Genomic DNA, 16,233 nt, shown 5'->3' on the forward strand with positions numbered 1-16,233 from the left:
ATTGCTTCCAGCACTTAGCCAATTTTCTATCATGCCGCTACTTTCTCTTTTATTCCAAGGGCTTCAGTCTTTTTGACGAGTATATGAAGTGGCACAATATCAAACATAGTCACTGGAGCATTCGAAAATGCAAAGTTCAATGGTCTGGAATGGTCTTAGTGCACTGACAAGCTGGCGTTGGGAGCTTTACTAAATTCTAAGATGTGCTATACATATAAGTTACAAAGGCTTATCAAATTTCATAAATTGAGTTTTTGGGTAGTTTTCTTGGAATGTTACATGATTACTTTTGGCATATATTCCTTTAACTTTTTAATATGAAACACAAGTTCAGAGCCTTTACTGGGTGTCTGAGTTGCAGACTTGTGTCAAGTATTGTGGCCTTTTCCATTTCTTGGCTGACCCTTTAGATGATGGGAAGAGTTCTTCTGGAGCACATACACTGGAACCCACTGTGTTCCTACTTTAAGACCTTGAGCACAATATCTCACATGGTCACATTTGGCCCAAAAGCGTTTTTTTGTCGAGCCAACCCCAGGACATCTGAAATAGCAACAGGGGCCAGATGGGTAGGTTCCATATGGATGCAAAACTTTTAAACACTCCAAGAAAATGACTGAAAACCTAACTGTTCTTTTTGTGAAAGTTGACAAACCTCTGTGATATAGATGCACAGTTCATCTTAAAATTAAGTAAAACTTCCAGCCCCTAGCTTGCAATCACTAAATTGTCAGTGCTGTTTAAAACAGTGAGACCATTCCAGGCCATTGAACTGCATACATTTCAATGATCCAGAGACTAAGTTTGATAAAACGCTGCATAATTGGCTTGTCATCGAGACTGACGTTCATGGAACAAAGAGGTAGTAGCTGCATAAAGAGAAAATTGGCTGACAGGAAGCAGAGAATAGGAGCAAGGGGTTGCTCCTGAGACGAAATGGAAGCATACAGTAGTGTTCCCCAGGGGTCAGCACTAGAACCATTGCTTTTCATAAAAAGATTAGTCACTAAGACTTGGTTATACAGGACAATTTCCAAACTTGCAGAAAACCCAAAACTTGCAAGTGTAGTGAACTGTGAAGGGGATAGTAATAGACTTCAAGATCACATTATAAGTTGATGGAATGGGTCAGCATGTGGCAAATGAAATTTAATGCAGAAAAATGCCAACTGTTATATTTCAACAGGAAGAATGGGGAGATGCCTGACAAACTCAAGGACACATTTCTAAAAAGAGCACGAGGACAGAAAAATCTGGTGGTATATGTGCATAAATCATTGAAAGTAGCAGGACAGATTGAGAAACTGGTTGAAAAGCTTGCAGGATCATGAGTTTTATGAACAGAAGCAGAAAGCACAAATGTAACAGCATCATGATAACCATTTATAAAACATTGGTTCTTCTAGAACTGGAGTATTGTGTCCTGTTCCAGACATTACACTTTGGACAGGATATCCGGACAGGAAGTCGAGAGACGGCACTCAAGGCATTTCCCAGAATGAATCCAGGAATGAGGGACTTCGGTTACGCAGAAAGACTGGAAAAACTTGGGGTTGTTCGTCAAGGTTGAGAGAAGATCTTACAGACCTATTTAAAGTCATGAAGGGGGTAAACAAAATGGATAGAGATGAGGGCTATGGAAGGGTCAAGAACCAGAGTATTTCAACAGCATAAGAAAGGGCCTGCCAAAGGTAGATTGGGAGCATATGACTGCAGGTAAAACAACAACTAACAAGTGTGAGCCTTTTAGAAGTGAGTTGGTAAGAGTTCAGTGCCAGCATGTTTTAGTAAGAGCAAAAGGCAAAAATGCCAAGATTAGGGAAACTTGGATGACAAAGGATATTTAAGGTTTGATCAGGAAAATGAAAGGAAATATATGGCAGGTATAGGCAACTGGGGATGAGCGAGTCTCTTATTCCTCTATATTCCTTCTAGTGTAGCGGAGAACTTAAGCAAGAAATTGGGAGTGAAAAAAAGGGGTCATGAAATATCCTTGGCAAGAAGTTCCAAGACATTCTATAAGTAATATCAGGAGCACGAGTGTAGCAGGGAAAGAGTGGAGGACCTTAGGGACCAAAGGGGTAATCTATCTGTGCAGTCAGGCAATGTGGGTGAGATCCTGAATGAATATCTGTATTCACCAAGAAGAAGAATGTGGGAGATAGTGAATTCAGGGAGGAGAGAAATAGGAAAGGCTAGGTTTGTTTTCCATGGATCAAAGAAGACTAAGGGTGACCTGATAGAGATATATAAATTACAGGAGGCAAAGATACAGTAGATAGTCAGAATCTTTTTCCCATGGTTTGGGGAATATCAAAAACAAGAGAGCATGGGTTTAAGGTAAGAGGAAGGAGTTTTGAAGGGGATTTGAGGGGAAAATGTTTTTACTTTTACATGGAGAGTGGTTGATATCTGGAACTCACTGCCGGGGATTTGGTGGAGCAGGATATAATCACTACGTTTGAGGGAATATGTAGACAGGCACTTAAGTAGGCAAAGCATAGAAGGATATGGACTTAATGTGGACAAATGGGATTATTGCAGCTGGGCAAAAAGTTCTGCATGGGCATGGAGGGCTGAAGGCCTATTTCTGTGCTGTACAAATCTATACTCTATGATACAGAATAAAAGTGGTTGGCAGAAGAGCCAAAAGAGACAATAAGTAAAACTTTGGTTTTTGTTACGTGGTGAGGCTCTGGAATGCATTGCCAGAACAGGAGTGGGGAAGAAGTAGAGTCAGATTTAATGGTGGCATTCAAAAGGAAACTGGATAAATAGCTGGAACAATCTGCAGGGCAACAGGGTGGGGGAGAGTGGAACTAGCTGGATTGACTTTCATGGAGCTGGCACAGACTTGATGGGTCGAATAACCTGTGTAACCTATGATTCTTTGAGTGATGTTTACAGCTTGTTTCTCACACCATACTAATCATTTGCTTTCAGCAGCAATAGATTAATGATGATAATAATCCCACTCTCTCTTTGTGATGTTACTCCAGCAAAGAATGAAACATTGGGAGACAATGGGAAAGCACCTTGACAGAGACATCTCGAGGGCAGCATGGGTGGATATTAGATGAAGAACTCTAACCCATTCAACATTCACAGGACAGTAGCATTTTTTGGAGCCTCTGTAGGTGGACGGGTATTAGAAATTTGCTGTTTTGAGGAGAGTTTTAAAGAAAAGAGAATTTAAGATCAACAAACGGCTCCACCACCTTCTCAAACTTGAGCATTTATGTTTGGTCACTGGTTACTTGAGAGGACTCTGTTGTGCTTTTCTGGGACATGCTGCTGGTAGGAATTTTCATGAGGTAGGGATGAAGAATTATTGGGGTTGGGGTGAGGGATGGTCTCTCCCATTTGGCTGCTGCAGTATTTGCAAATGTACCATTTATGTGGGGACCAATTGAGAGGAAATTCCTCTTTCAATGGAAAGGAGCTCTATCAGTTTCCAAGTAAATGCTCTACTTTGCCATCTGGACCTGCATTTACCAGGTTTGTTCGAGATTAAGGTGTTTGATTTTAGTTAGTTAAACTTGCATAACCCGTGGATTCCACACACGATCTAGTTAGGCTATAACTGGAATATGCTTCCAGTTCTGCACATCTCACTTGAGCATTTATGTTTGGTCACTGGTTACTTGAGAAGACTCTGTTGTGCTTTTCTGGGACATGCTGCTGGTGGGAATTTTGATGAGGTAGGGATGAAGAATTATTGTGGTTGGGTTGAAGGATGGTCTCTCCCATTTGGCTACTGCAGTATTTGCAAATGTACCATTTATATAGGGAACACAAGTGAGCAGGTGGAGGGAGAGGAAACCAGCAGAGGCAAAATGTTCCACTAAAATTGCTTGGAGTGGGGCAGAGAGTGTGGGTGCAAGTGATATGTACACTAAGTCAGGTAACATATACATTTTTGAAAGTTCACTTCTTTGCCAGTAACTTTGTGTGGAAACCACTAAAGTGATGATGGTTTATTAGTGATCAAAAAGTTATGTAATCAAAGAAACAAAAAAGAAACTCATGTTGTTTCATTGAAAAGCAAGTAATAAACATTTTAAAACCCTTAATGAGATGTTATTGGATATAGACTGCTGTTAAGCCTTCCGGATTTCGGACTGATGAAATCAAAGAAAAACATTTTAAGCAAATTATGGAAACAAACACAGAAGTCACAATGCCTCTGTATTTTAAATAGGAAAAACCAATATTGGCATGTTGCTAGGGAACAATCTAAACAGAATCAAGGCTTTTAATAAGTTCTGGTATCTGCATTTTCACATTCGCTATTAAAAGCATCAGGATCTGGTTATAAATAGTGAAATTAAACAAGTTTCACTTCTGTGACCCTCAGAAATGATTTAGATTGTCAACCTGATCAACATGGTAGCGTAGCGGTTAGCGTAATGCTATTACAGCACCAGTGACCTGGGTTCAATTCCGGCCACTGTCTGTAGGGAGTTTGTACATTCTCCCCATGTCTGCGTGGGTGTCCTCTGGGTGCTCTGGTTTCCTCCCACATTCCAAAGATGTACGGGTTAGGATGTTGTGGGCATGCTATGTTGGCGCCGGAAGCATGGCAACACTTGCGGGCTGCCCCCAGAACACTCAACGCAAAAGATGCATTTCATTGTGTGCTTCGATGTACATGTGACTAATAAAGAAGATATCTTAACTCCATACAAGAAAAATGTGCACTTCTGGTTTAAGGACAGGATAATAAATGCTCCAAAGCAACAAAGCTCCTTTTACAAGTGTTTGCACAAGAATTAATATTGAGATTTGTCCCAGCATGAATCATAAAAGGCAAAGGGTCAATATTAGAGTGTATTCTGTCTTACCAATGTGAATTTTTCTTGGATATGATTCTAATCTCAATTGGATGTTCACAGAACCATCAAAAAGAAATAGTACATTAGGTGATAAATTTCAGAGCAAGAAAATTAGGTTTTTCTGTTTAATCCTTACCAGACCACAGTTGATAGAAATGCCTTCTTTAGCCCTCTCTCCTGTTGCTCCAGTTCGCTTCAGCCTTTCTGAACCGGCAAGGTCAACAAAGTGGAATTTGGCTGTAAGTGTTTCATACTCATTTACTGGCTGTGATTCATGTGCCACTCCATTTATCTCTCCATTGACCTACAGCACAAACATGACAAACATGACATAGCAATACAACTTCAAGTCATTCAAGTGGACTTACATGAATTGAATAAGCTTTACTTATCCTGAGGTGCTTTATGAATAATGACTTACTTTTGAATTACTTTTGTTTCTGTAGGAAAACCCACCAGCTAACCCAAAAATAAGGCTCCACAAACAGTAAAGAGGTTGGAGACACAAGAGACTGCAGATGCTGGAATCTGGAGCAAAAAACAAGTTGCTGGATGAACTAGAGTGAAGAGGGCAGTCGACATCAAGTGTCAAGACCCTTAATCTGGACTGCAAGAGTAAAGGGAAGATAGCCTGTATAAAAGGTGAGGGGGAGGCGTGGGGCAAGAGCTGCCAAGCGATAGTTGGAACCAGGTGAGGAGGGGTTGATTGGCAGGGGGATGGAAGGGTGGAGATGCCGACAGACGCTGGGAGATGATGGGTGGTGGCAACAAAGGGCTGCAGATTATGGAACCTGATAAAAAAAAAGGTGGAAGAACCAAATGAGGGAGGTATAGCAGGCAGGTGGGAACAGTGGAGGGAAGGGACCCAGTAGGAATGTGTGGGTGATGGGCAGAGGAAGGATGTGGGGGAGGGGAAAGAAACTAAGAGATGAGGGTCTAGTTTGGAAAGAAGGTTGTGTGTGTGAGAGCACCTGGGTAGATCAGAAGCAGGGAGAAAGGGACAGAGGGGAAGGAGGTTACCTGACATTAGCGAATTCAATGTTCATGCCGTCAGGTTGTAGACTACCCAGGATGATATGAGGTGTTGTTCTTCAAATTTGCATTTAGCCTCACCCTGGCAGTGAAGAAGGCTGAGGACAGGCAGGTTGGCGTGGGAATGGGAAGGGGAATTAAAAAGGAGCTCTGGGTGGCCATAGTAGACAGAGCGAAGGTTCTCGGCAAAAAGCGGCTGTGCTGTCTGCGCTTGGTCTCATCATTGAGGTTAATGGCTGGTTAACCTGAAGTTACCAAGGTGCAGTAATATGATCATTGTCACTGGAACTAAGTTAGTAGCATCCAGAGCCCAGGATTTTTTTATTCAGAGGCACAAGTTCGAAATGCACTTTGATAACTGGACAACTTAAATTCAAGTAATTGAAGAAGTCTGATTCAAATAATGAAATCAGTCAATAATGACAATCATGAAACAACTGTATTGTAAAAATTCATCCGGTTCACCAATGCCTTTCAGTGAAAGGAACCTGTCACGCCAATAAAGTCTGGCCTACATTTAACTTAATCCCAAACCCTCCCCACCAGTGTTGACTCTTAACTGCCTTCTGAAATGGGTTAACAAGCAATTATTTTTTTACTGGGCAATAGGGATGAACAAAAAATACTAGTCTTTCTTGTGAGTGTCTATATCCTGTGAATGAACAAATAAAAACTGTTTCTTGATGGTTTTCATCATGATTACATGGTGACAAGAACCACAAAAGAATATTCCTGCTCTTCTGTTATGAGATATTTTAAATCTCAAATTGATAACCCTGATGAAGCCTTAGTTTGGAACCTTGTCCTAAAGACAGCATCTCTGAAGAAGCAAACCTCCTGCAGTACTTAAAATGTGTTTATGCAAATGATATGCTCAGCTGTTAGCAAGGGGCTGAACTCTCAAACCTTCGATTCAATTATGGGTACCATTATTGTGAACATGAAAATTTAATAATAGGTACTTGCTTCCTTAGTCTTTCCAACATCGTATTTCATGGAACTTTTGCCTCTGGTATAAAATTGTTCATAAAGCCCCAATTTCAGTAAAATTGATACCTCCCTTAGGTAAACTCATTTTGGTCTGGCATACCTATTCCCATCAAGAGAAATCCTCCCTTTAACTAAATCTGTCACTTCTATAAATAATTCTGCCTACATTCAGCTCAACTTCCACTAGTCCATGAAAGGGTATTCTCCTGTCACTGAGAGAAGAATAATTTCCTAACATCCATTAGAAGACCACGACTTTCAGCAAGGACAACTGTAGTACTAATATGGTCAGCAGAGATGTTTATATGAGGAGCTGAGTCACAAACAGAAACAATTTGGAATGAATGTAACACAAATATTTCCTACTTCTGTCAAGTCCCACAGCTAATGTAAAGAAAGCAACTTTGCAAAACTCATTAAAAGATTAACCTAAATAAAATCAGAGATATTAAAATTATCGAAATTAATTTTAGACCATCTTAGAATATTTTATTCCTCATTTGTACAAGGTAACTTCATTGTTACAATAAATGTCAAAGTACCTGAATAGCAAACATCTCAACAATAAAATAAGAACTAACTCTGAAAATGTATATATGGGATCTGCATTTGAATAAGTTGGCAAATGTCCTGTTCCACAGTATTGCCTGGGTCACAGAGCAAAAGTTCTTCAATATTTTCAAGCTATTTGGTGATGGAAATGCAGTGCAAGAGAGAATAACTAGAAGCCTGAAATCTGATCCCTGGAATTGGTCTAAATGAAATGTCTACACATGGTCAAGTGACTGTTTAGGAATGAAAAATTGTTGGCTGTGTGATTTGTGGCCTGTGTGATATACTAAGTTAATTTGTAAATATTGGACCAAGCTGTCCTGGAACAGTTGATATAGAGCCATTCCAATGGACGCAAAGGCATCCAACAGAATGGTCCAACCTTGGGAGAAATTGACACCTAGATCCTCTGCCAGCTGCTCAAGCCTAATTGCTGGACTATGATGACTAATGTATGTGAAGTAAATGAGTTGGTTAAAACAGAAAAGATAGAAATCTAACAATGAAATATTTGGGGATTCAGTGAAATAGAATTTATGATAAAAACATAAATGAATTGGTATCATCTACTGTCAGGGGAAACATATCTTTCAACACCTGTTCTTCAAAAGAAAATAATAGCAATCAACATATTTCATAGGACTGCAAAAAAATTCCCTTCCACTTTAACTCAGAATTGCTATTCAGCATTAATCCTGTGCGAGACAACATACCATATCTTGTCTTGGGCAAACCCTCATTTGGCAGATGTGAACTGTAAAAATAGCATGGGAACGGGAACTCTCTGCATTCATCTGTGTGCTTGCAGTGGTGCGAGCAAGAGCTCCCAGCTTCAAGCACTGTATCATCTGCAAAACAAAGTTAAGAGTAATTGTCCTTTCATCTGCTCTCTGCTGACTTGAATTAAGCTCACAAACCTCATCAATGCCACTGGATATTCCCAAATGGGGCTGCCTAAATCATGGAGGAGATAAAGTGCCATTAGCAACTCCCTGCAGTTCAGAAGATGTGTCATATTCATAGCAAAAAAGAATCTCTCAACTGTATACATAAATGAAGGATCCATACTTCTGCAACTTCTGCCAAATCTAAGGTAATTGGTAATTATTTGTCATTGGACATTGTGCAATTTGTTTTTGTTAACATTCTGGTCCCAGGTTCTAAAAAGACAATGAACGAGGGAAGAGGTGGTCATGATCTTAATTATTTTACTGGCTTGCTTGCATTCATATAAGTTAGCTGAAGTTGCCTTATTTCGATGAATATTTCCACTACAGATGCAAATTCAAACATCATCTCAATAATAGTTGCAAATTAAATTCAAATAACCTGAGACAATTAGTTTGATGAAAACTGAAAGTGCAGGCAAAATGAAATCCAAAAGAAACAAAAGTAAATACAGAGAAAGTGTCTTCAACTTTTTTTTAAAGCTTAAACGTATATACCATATAATTCATTTATATTTTTTAATTGGTGATCATAATAGGTTTGCAGAAGCTTTTGATAATCATTCAAATACAAATTTCTCTCAATGCCAGGTAACAGAAGCACAGTTGGAGATTGCACTGCCACAGATGGGAAGGTGCCTGATTTGTTTCTCTGATAGCTAACTCAAGGAATGCAACAGAGTGTGTTTCTGTGCTAGATTTATTGCCAGGGTCTGGAAGGCAAAACTTTTCAGTCATCCCCAATTCCTCTGCAGCATCTACCCTTCTGGACACAGTGCACATTGAGAGAAGAAGGTTAAGTTCAACCATTATGCGTCACCTGGCCAAACAGCCTTCCAAAATTTAATCAAGTATGAACACAGGCCAGCTATTGGAGGGTTTCTGCCATCAAACAAGGCTCAACAACTTCCAGCAGGAAAGAAAAGTACATTTGGAAACAGCTAAAGATATCACAATCTATATTTCTCCAAGTAAGAGGAATAACTGTATTAAGAATAAAAGTGTTTGAACATTGTTTATCCTCAGGTAAATGCACAGTTGGTATTGTTAAAAACTCTGTAATATTTTCTAACAATAAAAATGGGAATTTAAATCCACTTCTGAATATCACATCCCAAAGTGCAGCATTTGAAAAATCACGCCACATAAAAAGTCAATTTTAGATGGAGAACAGTCCATCAAGTCACATGTGCTGACAGATCATCATAGTAGATTGAAAATGGCAGAGGTTAAACCAAGAAAGATAATCCAGGTCACGAGGAAATTGAATGACAATAAATAACGCTGGCTCCTGCTCTTGGCAGGACAAGCCGACATTCATTACCCTCATGACTGATTGCAATACATTCACTGCCACCAATGCTTATTCTCCTATCTCTTCCAAAGAATGGTCCACAACTTGCTGACAGCAACTTGCTGCCTGCACTCACTACTGATTCAAAACTAATTTCTGTAGAAACAATGATGCAAATTTGCTGACAAGCAAGTCTGGAAGCAAAATGGCCAGCCTCTGCACGTTGTTAGAAACTTGAACACAAGATGAGGTAACATGGTTGTGCCAGAAGCCCCAACAACAAAACAGTTGATAAAATTTTGACAGTCAGCAAAATCTCACCCCCATCCTACAGCTGTGTCAAGTGTCAATGTAATGGTGGATTTTGTGTGTTCTGAATATCCCCAAAATTTAGAAACATTCAAATATGATTGACAATAAACTTCAAATTAAAATAAGTTAAGATGAAAAAAATAAAAAAATTAAATAATAACTTAATGTTTTAATTACTTAAGTGCTTTAAAGTAAACCAATTAATTTTTTCAAATATGGTAGCTTACCTAATCCTTACCTTTCTTCCCCTCAGCTGTTCTTTTGTAATCAAATGAATCCTATGTGAGGTCTACCCTAACATGGACAGATTCTCTGGCAATATATGCAGGCTAATTCAGAATAGTCATATTCCATTGCCTGACTCCGTGCAGAGTCCAGCTAGAAAGTTGCCAGCAGAGCCCACTGTGCAAGTTTGGAGCTTTTACATTCACAAGGAAGTACCAAACCTGCCGGCACTAATGTTGCCCTGACAGAACTGCAGGCATTTCCAAGCAACTTCCATCTCATAAATTGCTATCATCTTCTTCCTCCAACTCTCCAATATACACATCAAGGTTTTAAGCAGAAACCAATAAAATAAAGGTCAGGAAATGAGCAGCAAATTTATCTGATTGATAATCTGATTTGAAGAATTTGTGTTAAAATGATTCACCAGAAGTATTACAATACATTCAGTTTATTTTGCTCACTGACCTCTTGTTCTGAATTAACAATGCGCGAAACAACCCCACTGGTATAAATCGTTCCATTGGCACCTTCGTGAATTTTAATGTTGGATTTCTTGTGGCGTGAATCCAGCTCCCGTGTGCTATCAAAGAGATCCAATATCTCTTCATTGTACAGCTGCAAAGGAATACAACAAATCCTTAAGTAAAGCCTGAAGGCAAAAATCACAGAATTCGAAATATTTCAATTTGATTGTTCAAATTTACTTGCAACATTGCAAAATTTTCACCACAATGGAACAAAAAAAACCTCAATCCCATAAAGCCACCATAATATTAACAGACAGAAACTGCATCCAAACAGCATTCTAGAAGCCTGACCTCACTGAAGCTTCTGGTTCAGGCAGTTGGCATTATAGAAGCAAATGCCCATCAGTCAAGGTTGCATATCTGGAGCAGTTGAGGGATGCAGCCAGCAACAGTAGCCAAGTGTATTGGGTGAACACACACATGACTCCTACTTAGGAATAGACAAACAGGATATTCCACCATTCCTGCTGATCTCTGCTTCCACAGAACCCCAATCCTTCAACAATCTTTAAGGTAAAACTCAGCCTTCGAAACTCCATCATGTGGCACAATTGCTTAGTGCTGTATTCGATGAACATTTTTTTCTAAAAAAATTAACATGCTTCTGGATCTTTGATCTCAGTTCTCTCTGCAAATGACGTACATACGCACAGAGGTCAGTGTGAACGCGTAACAATGCCAAGTGGAATACAATCCTCATTTTTACATTAATTGCAAAAAATTCTGCTGAGCATACAATGTCCACAAATAGTAGTGGCCTTGAATACTAAAAGCAGGTCGAGTACATTCCAGCCCATTAACATTTACCAATAAACTGATGCCATTGGGTTTAGTTTTCTAAGATAAAAGCAATGTGTTGACCTACCTCAAGAAACTGAGCATTGACTTTAAATTCTGGTGGCTGTTTTCCTTCTTCCTGGGCAGCTTGCTTTCGCTCTGCAATTCCTTCAAAAAGATGCTTGACTGCACGTGGAATTATTCCTTGCTCCTCCACTGTGATATTCACATCAAACCCAGTGCCCATAGTATACGTCTTCCCAGAACCTGTCTAAAATTAGAAGTTACACAAGACAAAAATCTTAAGAAACAACTTGAAGTTGAAAACTGATACCCATCAAGAAATGAACTAAGGGATTTCATGCAGGGCTTTGAATCAGAATGGTTATAAAATCAACCAAACTTTTCAGAGAAGTCCCATCTAAGGACTAATCACAAATGATGCATGATAACAGATGAAGAAGTCAGTGTGTGCCCAGCAGTACATCATTTAGTACCAAGGTTTTTATTTGGAATTTAGTTTCACTTATTCAAAGTTATTATCTGAATATATTGCCCAAAGATGTGTCATTTTAATCTATACAGAAGCAAACACTGAACCTTTTGGACGACTTCATTCTGTTTTAGTGAGCCAGTAGTCTTTCACTCTTTGTACTATTTCCTTCACATGTACAAAGTATGGATTTTTTTTTTTTAAAAAGACAGTTGAATTTACTTCTGTTTCTTCTTATTTCCCCACTCACAGTATAATGGAACTGGCACATTTTGGAGTTTATCATTATATCTGGATTGTGCTAGTTCTTTCCCATACGCAAGCCCAGTGGTTTTCATATGGGTGGGTGGGGTGGGAGGTGGCAGGGAGAGTGGGATTCAAGACGTTTGGGCGGCTCACAGAATGTGAAAAAAAGTGGGTCACCGGAATTGATTTTACTCATGGTTTGACCCTGCAAAGAAAAGAGTGGCTGCCTACTATGTAACTTCTCAACTGCTGTTCTATAGATTGCCATCTTTGCCTACACGCCTGCATCTTGTGATTTCAAAAACTGTTGCTGCTGATTTAAGGACGGTTCCTGCTTATATCAATGGTATGGATACACATACAATTAGATTTATAGTTAACTCGTTATTACCCTCAAGCCACATTTGTAAACCATTTGGTTAAAGTGGGTCTCCTAAAAAAAAGTTTGAAAAACATGACACAAGCCAGTCTCCTCCTCATCAATTACTTATGTGGTTAATATAACTTCTACAGGATTGCTGCCTTGCAATACATTTCAAAGTAAATGTCAGGCAACCAAACAAAATTTATTACACATTTTTAATCACCTCATTTTCTTACTGTGCCATTATCTTACTGGCACATTAGTATTTTGTTCTTACCTGCCCATAAGCAAACACTGTTGCATTATATCCTTCAAAGCATCCTTCCACAAGTTTATCAACACAGGATTTATAGACCTCATCTTGTCTGGCATCCATATCAAACATAAAGTCAAATGTAAAAGCCTTGTCTTTTCCCAGGATAACTTGTGGCTCCCCCGGTGTAACCAATGTACAGATATGACATCCCTCAATCTTCTCTTTGGCTGACTGTGGACGGATTCTGTGGCAGGAATACACAAAATAATACTGTCAACATCTCAAACTCATTATTTTATTTTCACTAATGTTAGAATATATCAAAGAAAATTTTAAAAAGAAAATCTTTCAAAAACTTCAACTCTGAAACACAGCACAGAATATTTAAAAGCATTTATTTCATCATTAAACATTCATTAAACATTGCTTTCATTAAAGATTACATTTAAACATATCACAACTTCAAGCACATTTGCATTGTTTCATCATAATAGTTAAGATTTTTGCTGCACCTTCAGGATAATATTTAAATAATGCTTTATGGACAGTCAAGAGAAGCATTATTGAGGGGGTGCTGTAGTCTAACAGATAAATCCATCTACCTATGGAAAATATTCAGGAAGGTATTTCACAATGACTGCCTTTTAGGAAATCAAGCACTTCCTACACCTGGAAAAATAAAAATGGAATCAGATGACACTAGGGCTATTGTTGGAATAAATCTTTCTGTAACTTAAGTTTGTGGTTGAACTAATGCACAAGTGACCAATGCATCTTAGTATTTTACTGTTGAACTGCATTTACCTTTGAGGAAAAAATATACCAACAATCATTTCTGTAACAAAACATTTAACATCATGAGACTGAAAACAGCAATGCCCCAGAAATGAAGCCAATATTCAGGGCAACCACTATATAAGTTAATCTTTAGAATGCTAATGGCAGAGGCTTCTGTCTACTCCCTTAAAGGGGGCACATCCCTCAGGATGGGTATTGCAGGAATACCTTCGGTCTCTCCAGTAGTTCAGGAGTAAAGAACAATCCCAGTAAAATCTAGTCTAATGGATTCTAAAATCACTGTTCAGGAACTGTCACTCTCAGGAGATAGGATGCCATTATCAAGCAAATCTCTTCTTTTTAAATAAAGATTGCTTTTGTGATTCAGGACGAGTTGCAGAATGTTGGTGGTCTTCATTTCATATTCATAGGGCAGTGATGTGGCTTCTCCTCTATTGTGGGAATTGAAAACAACTACAACCCCCTTGACAGCCACCAAAATCATTCTCCCGGGTCTCTCTTAGACAACTAACATTTGCTTCTTTACTAGCTTAGGAGCCTCTCTCCACTCTCTGAATTTGCAAAAAGAGAGGCCTCACAGTTCCTCGTATTCATACACCATCATTGCTGATACCACTTGCTGTTGGTGCCACAGTGCTCCATTCTTAACAGTTCCCTGAACATGAGACAACCTGGCCTTCCACCCGAGGTGTCACCCAACACCAGATATTTTACCTGGTAAGTTAAATTTCCAACAAGTAAATTGCTCCAAATCCTCCATCCCTTCTTGAAAGCCCCACAATCTATATTCCACTCATATTAAAAGGTTATGACATATTTTCTATCATGTGCAGTTTGAGCTAATTAATTTCCCATTAGTTTTCTGCACTGAGATCAAAGGTCATAGCTTTGTTATTGTCAGAAAGTGCACACTGAAAAAGGAAGCAAGTTTTTTTAAATAGGTCACAGCTGAGAAACTTCCTAGTATTATATACTTCTACAAACACTCTATTCCAGGAAAGATGGGAATCAAGAGTGATGATTCTCTTCCCTTCACCCCCCACCGCAATAATTGCATTGGTTGAATGCAGTTCTGGGAATGAATCATTAATCTTTAAGATGGAAAAATGACTACTGTTTATAGTTATGAGGCAAAAGAAATGCCAAATAATTCAGCAGTAAAAGCAACAGTGCACATTAGGCACAGTTAAATTTAGACAGAATTAAGAAGGGCGGGAGGCAAAAGATAGGAAATTATAGGCCAGTTAGCCTGACTTCAGCGGTTGGTTAGATGTTAGAGTCCATTATTAAGGATGAGGTTTCAGGGTACTTGGAAGCACACAATTCTTTGAGGAAGTAACAGGCAGGATAGTCAAGGAGAGTCAGTGGATGTTGTTTACTTGGATTTTCAGAAGGCCTTTGACAAGGTGCCGCACATGAGGCTGCTAAACAAGATAGGAGCCCATGGTATTACAGGAAAGGTACTCGCATGAATAGAAGATTGGCTGACTGGCAGAGGGCCTTTTCTGGTTGGTTGCCAGTGACTAGTGGTGTTTCGTAGGGGTCGGTGTTGGGTCTGCTACTTTTCACGTTATATGTTAATGATGTGGATGACTTTGTGGCCAAGTTTGCAGATGATACAAAGATAGGTGGAGGGGCAGGTAGTGTTGAGGAAGCAAGGAGTATGCACAAGGACTTGGACAGGTTGGGAGAATGGGCAAAGAAGTGGCATATGGAATACAGTGTAAGGAAGTGTACGGTCATGCACTTTGGTAGAAGGAATAAAGGCATAGACTATTTTCTAAACGAGGAGAGAATTCAGAAATCGGAGATGCAAAGGGACTTGGGAGTCCGAGTGCAGGATTCCCTGAAGGTTAACTTGCAGGTTGAGTCAGTAGTAAGGAAGGCAAATGCAACGTTAGCATTCAGTTTGAGAGGATCTAGAATATAAAAGCAAGGATGTAATGCTGAAGCTTTATAAGTTGTTGGTCAGACCATATTTGGAGTATTGTGAGCAGTTTTGTGCCCCATATCTAAGGAAGGATGTGCTGGCATTGGAGAGGGTCCAGAGGAGGTTTACAAGAATAATCCCAGGAATGAAAGGGTTAATGTATGAGGAGTGTTTGATGGCTCTGGGCCTGTACTCACTGGAGTTTAGAAGGATGAGGGGGATCTCATTGAAACCTACCGAATATTGAAAGGCTTAGACAGAGTGGATGTGGAGAGGATATTTCCAGTAGTGGGAGAGCCTAGGACCAAATTGCACAGCCTCAGAAGAGAAGGACACCCCTTTAGAACTGAGAAGAGGAGGAATTTCTTTAGCCAGAGGGTGGTGAATCAATGGAATTCATTGCCACAGATGGCTGAGGGGGTCATGTTATTGGGTATATTTAAAGCAGAGGTTGACAGGTTCTTGACTAGCAAAGGTTACAGGGAGAAGGCAGGAGAATGGGGTTGAGAAAAAAAATTGGCCATACTCAAGTGGCGGAGCAGACTCAATGGGCCAAATGGCCTAGTTCTGCTCCTATGTCTCATGCTATTAAAAATCAATAGTCTCTTATTTAAATTTACAATAGCATTGTTTAAGAGATACTTAGACAGAC

At 39.4% G+C, this 16,233-nt stretch overlaps 1 protein-coding gene across 1 annotated transcript in view; it reads right to left on the reverse strand.

Moving 5' to 3' along the window:
• kif21b (kinesin family member 21B) overlaps nt 1–16,233 on the reverse strand; it is a 141,262-nt gene that overhangs the window by 75,428 nt on the left and 49,601 nt on the right. The window contains 5 exon segments of the mRNA XM_052034870.1: nt 4,972–5,139; nt 8,123–8,257; nt 10,656–10,805; nt 11,583–11,765; nt 12,875–13,097. Coding sequence (XP_051890830.1) covers nt 4,972–5,139; nt 8,123–8,257; nt 10,656–10,805; nt 11,583–11,765; nt 12,875–13,097 — 859 coding nt within the window.

The sequence above is a fragment of the Pristis pectinata genome, chromosome 20 (genome assembly GCF_009764475.1).
Source record: "Pristis pectinata isolate sPriPec2 chromosome 20, sPriPec2.1.pri, whole genome shotgun sequence".
Classification (NCBI taxonomy): domain Eukaryota; kingdom Metazoa; phylum Chordata; class Chondrichthyes; order Rhinopristiformes; family Pristidae; genus Pristis; species Pristis pectinata.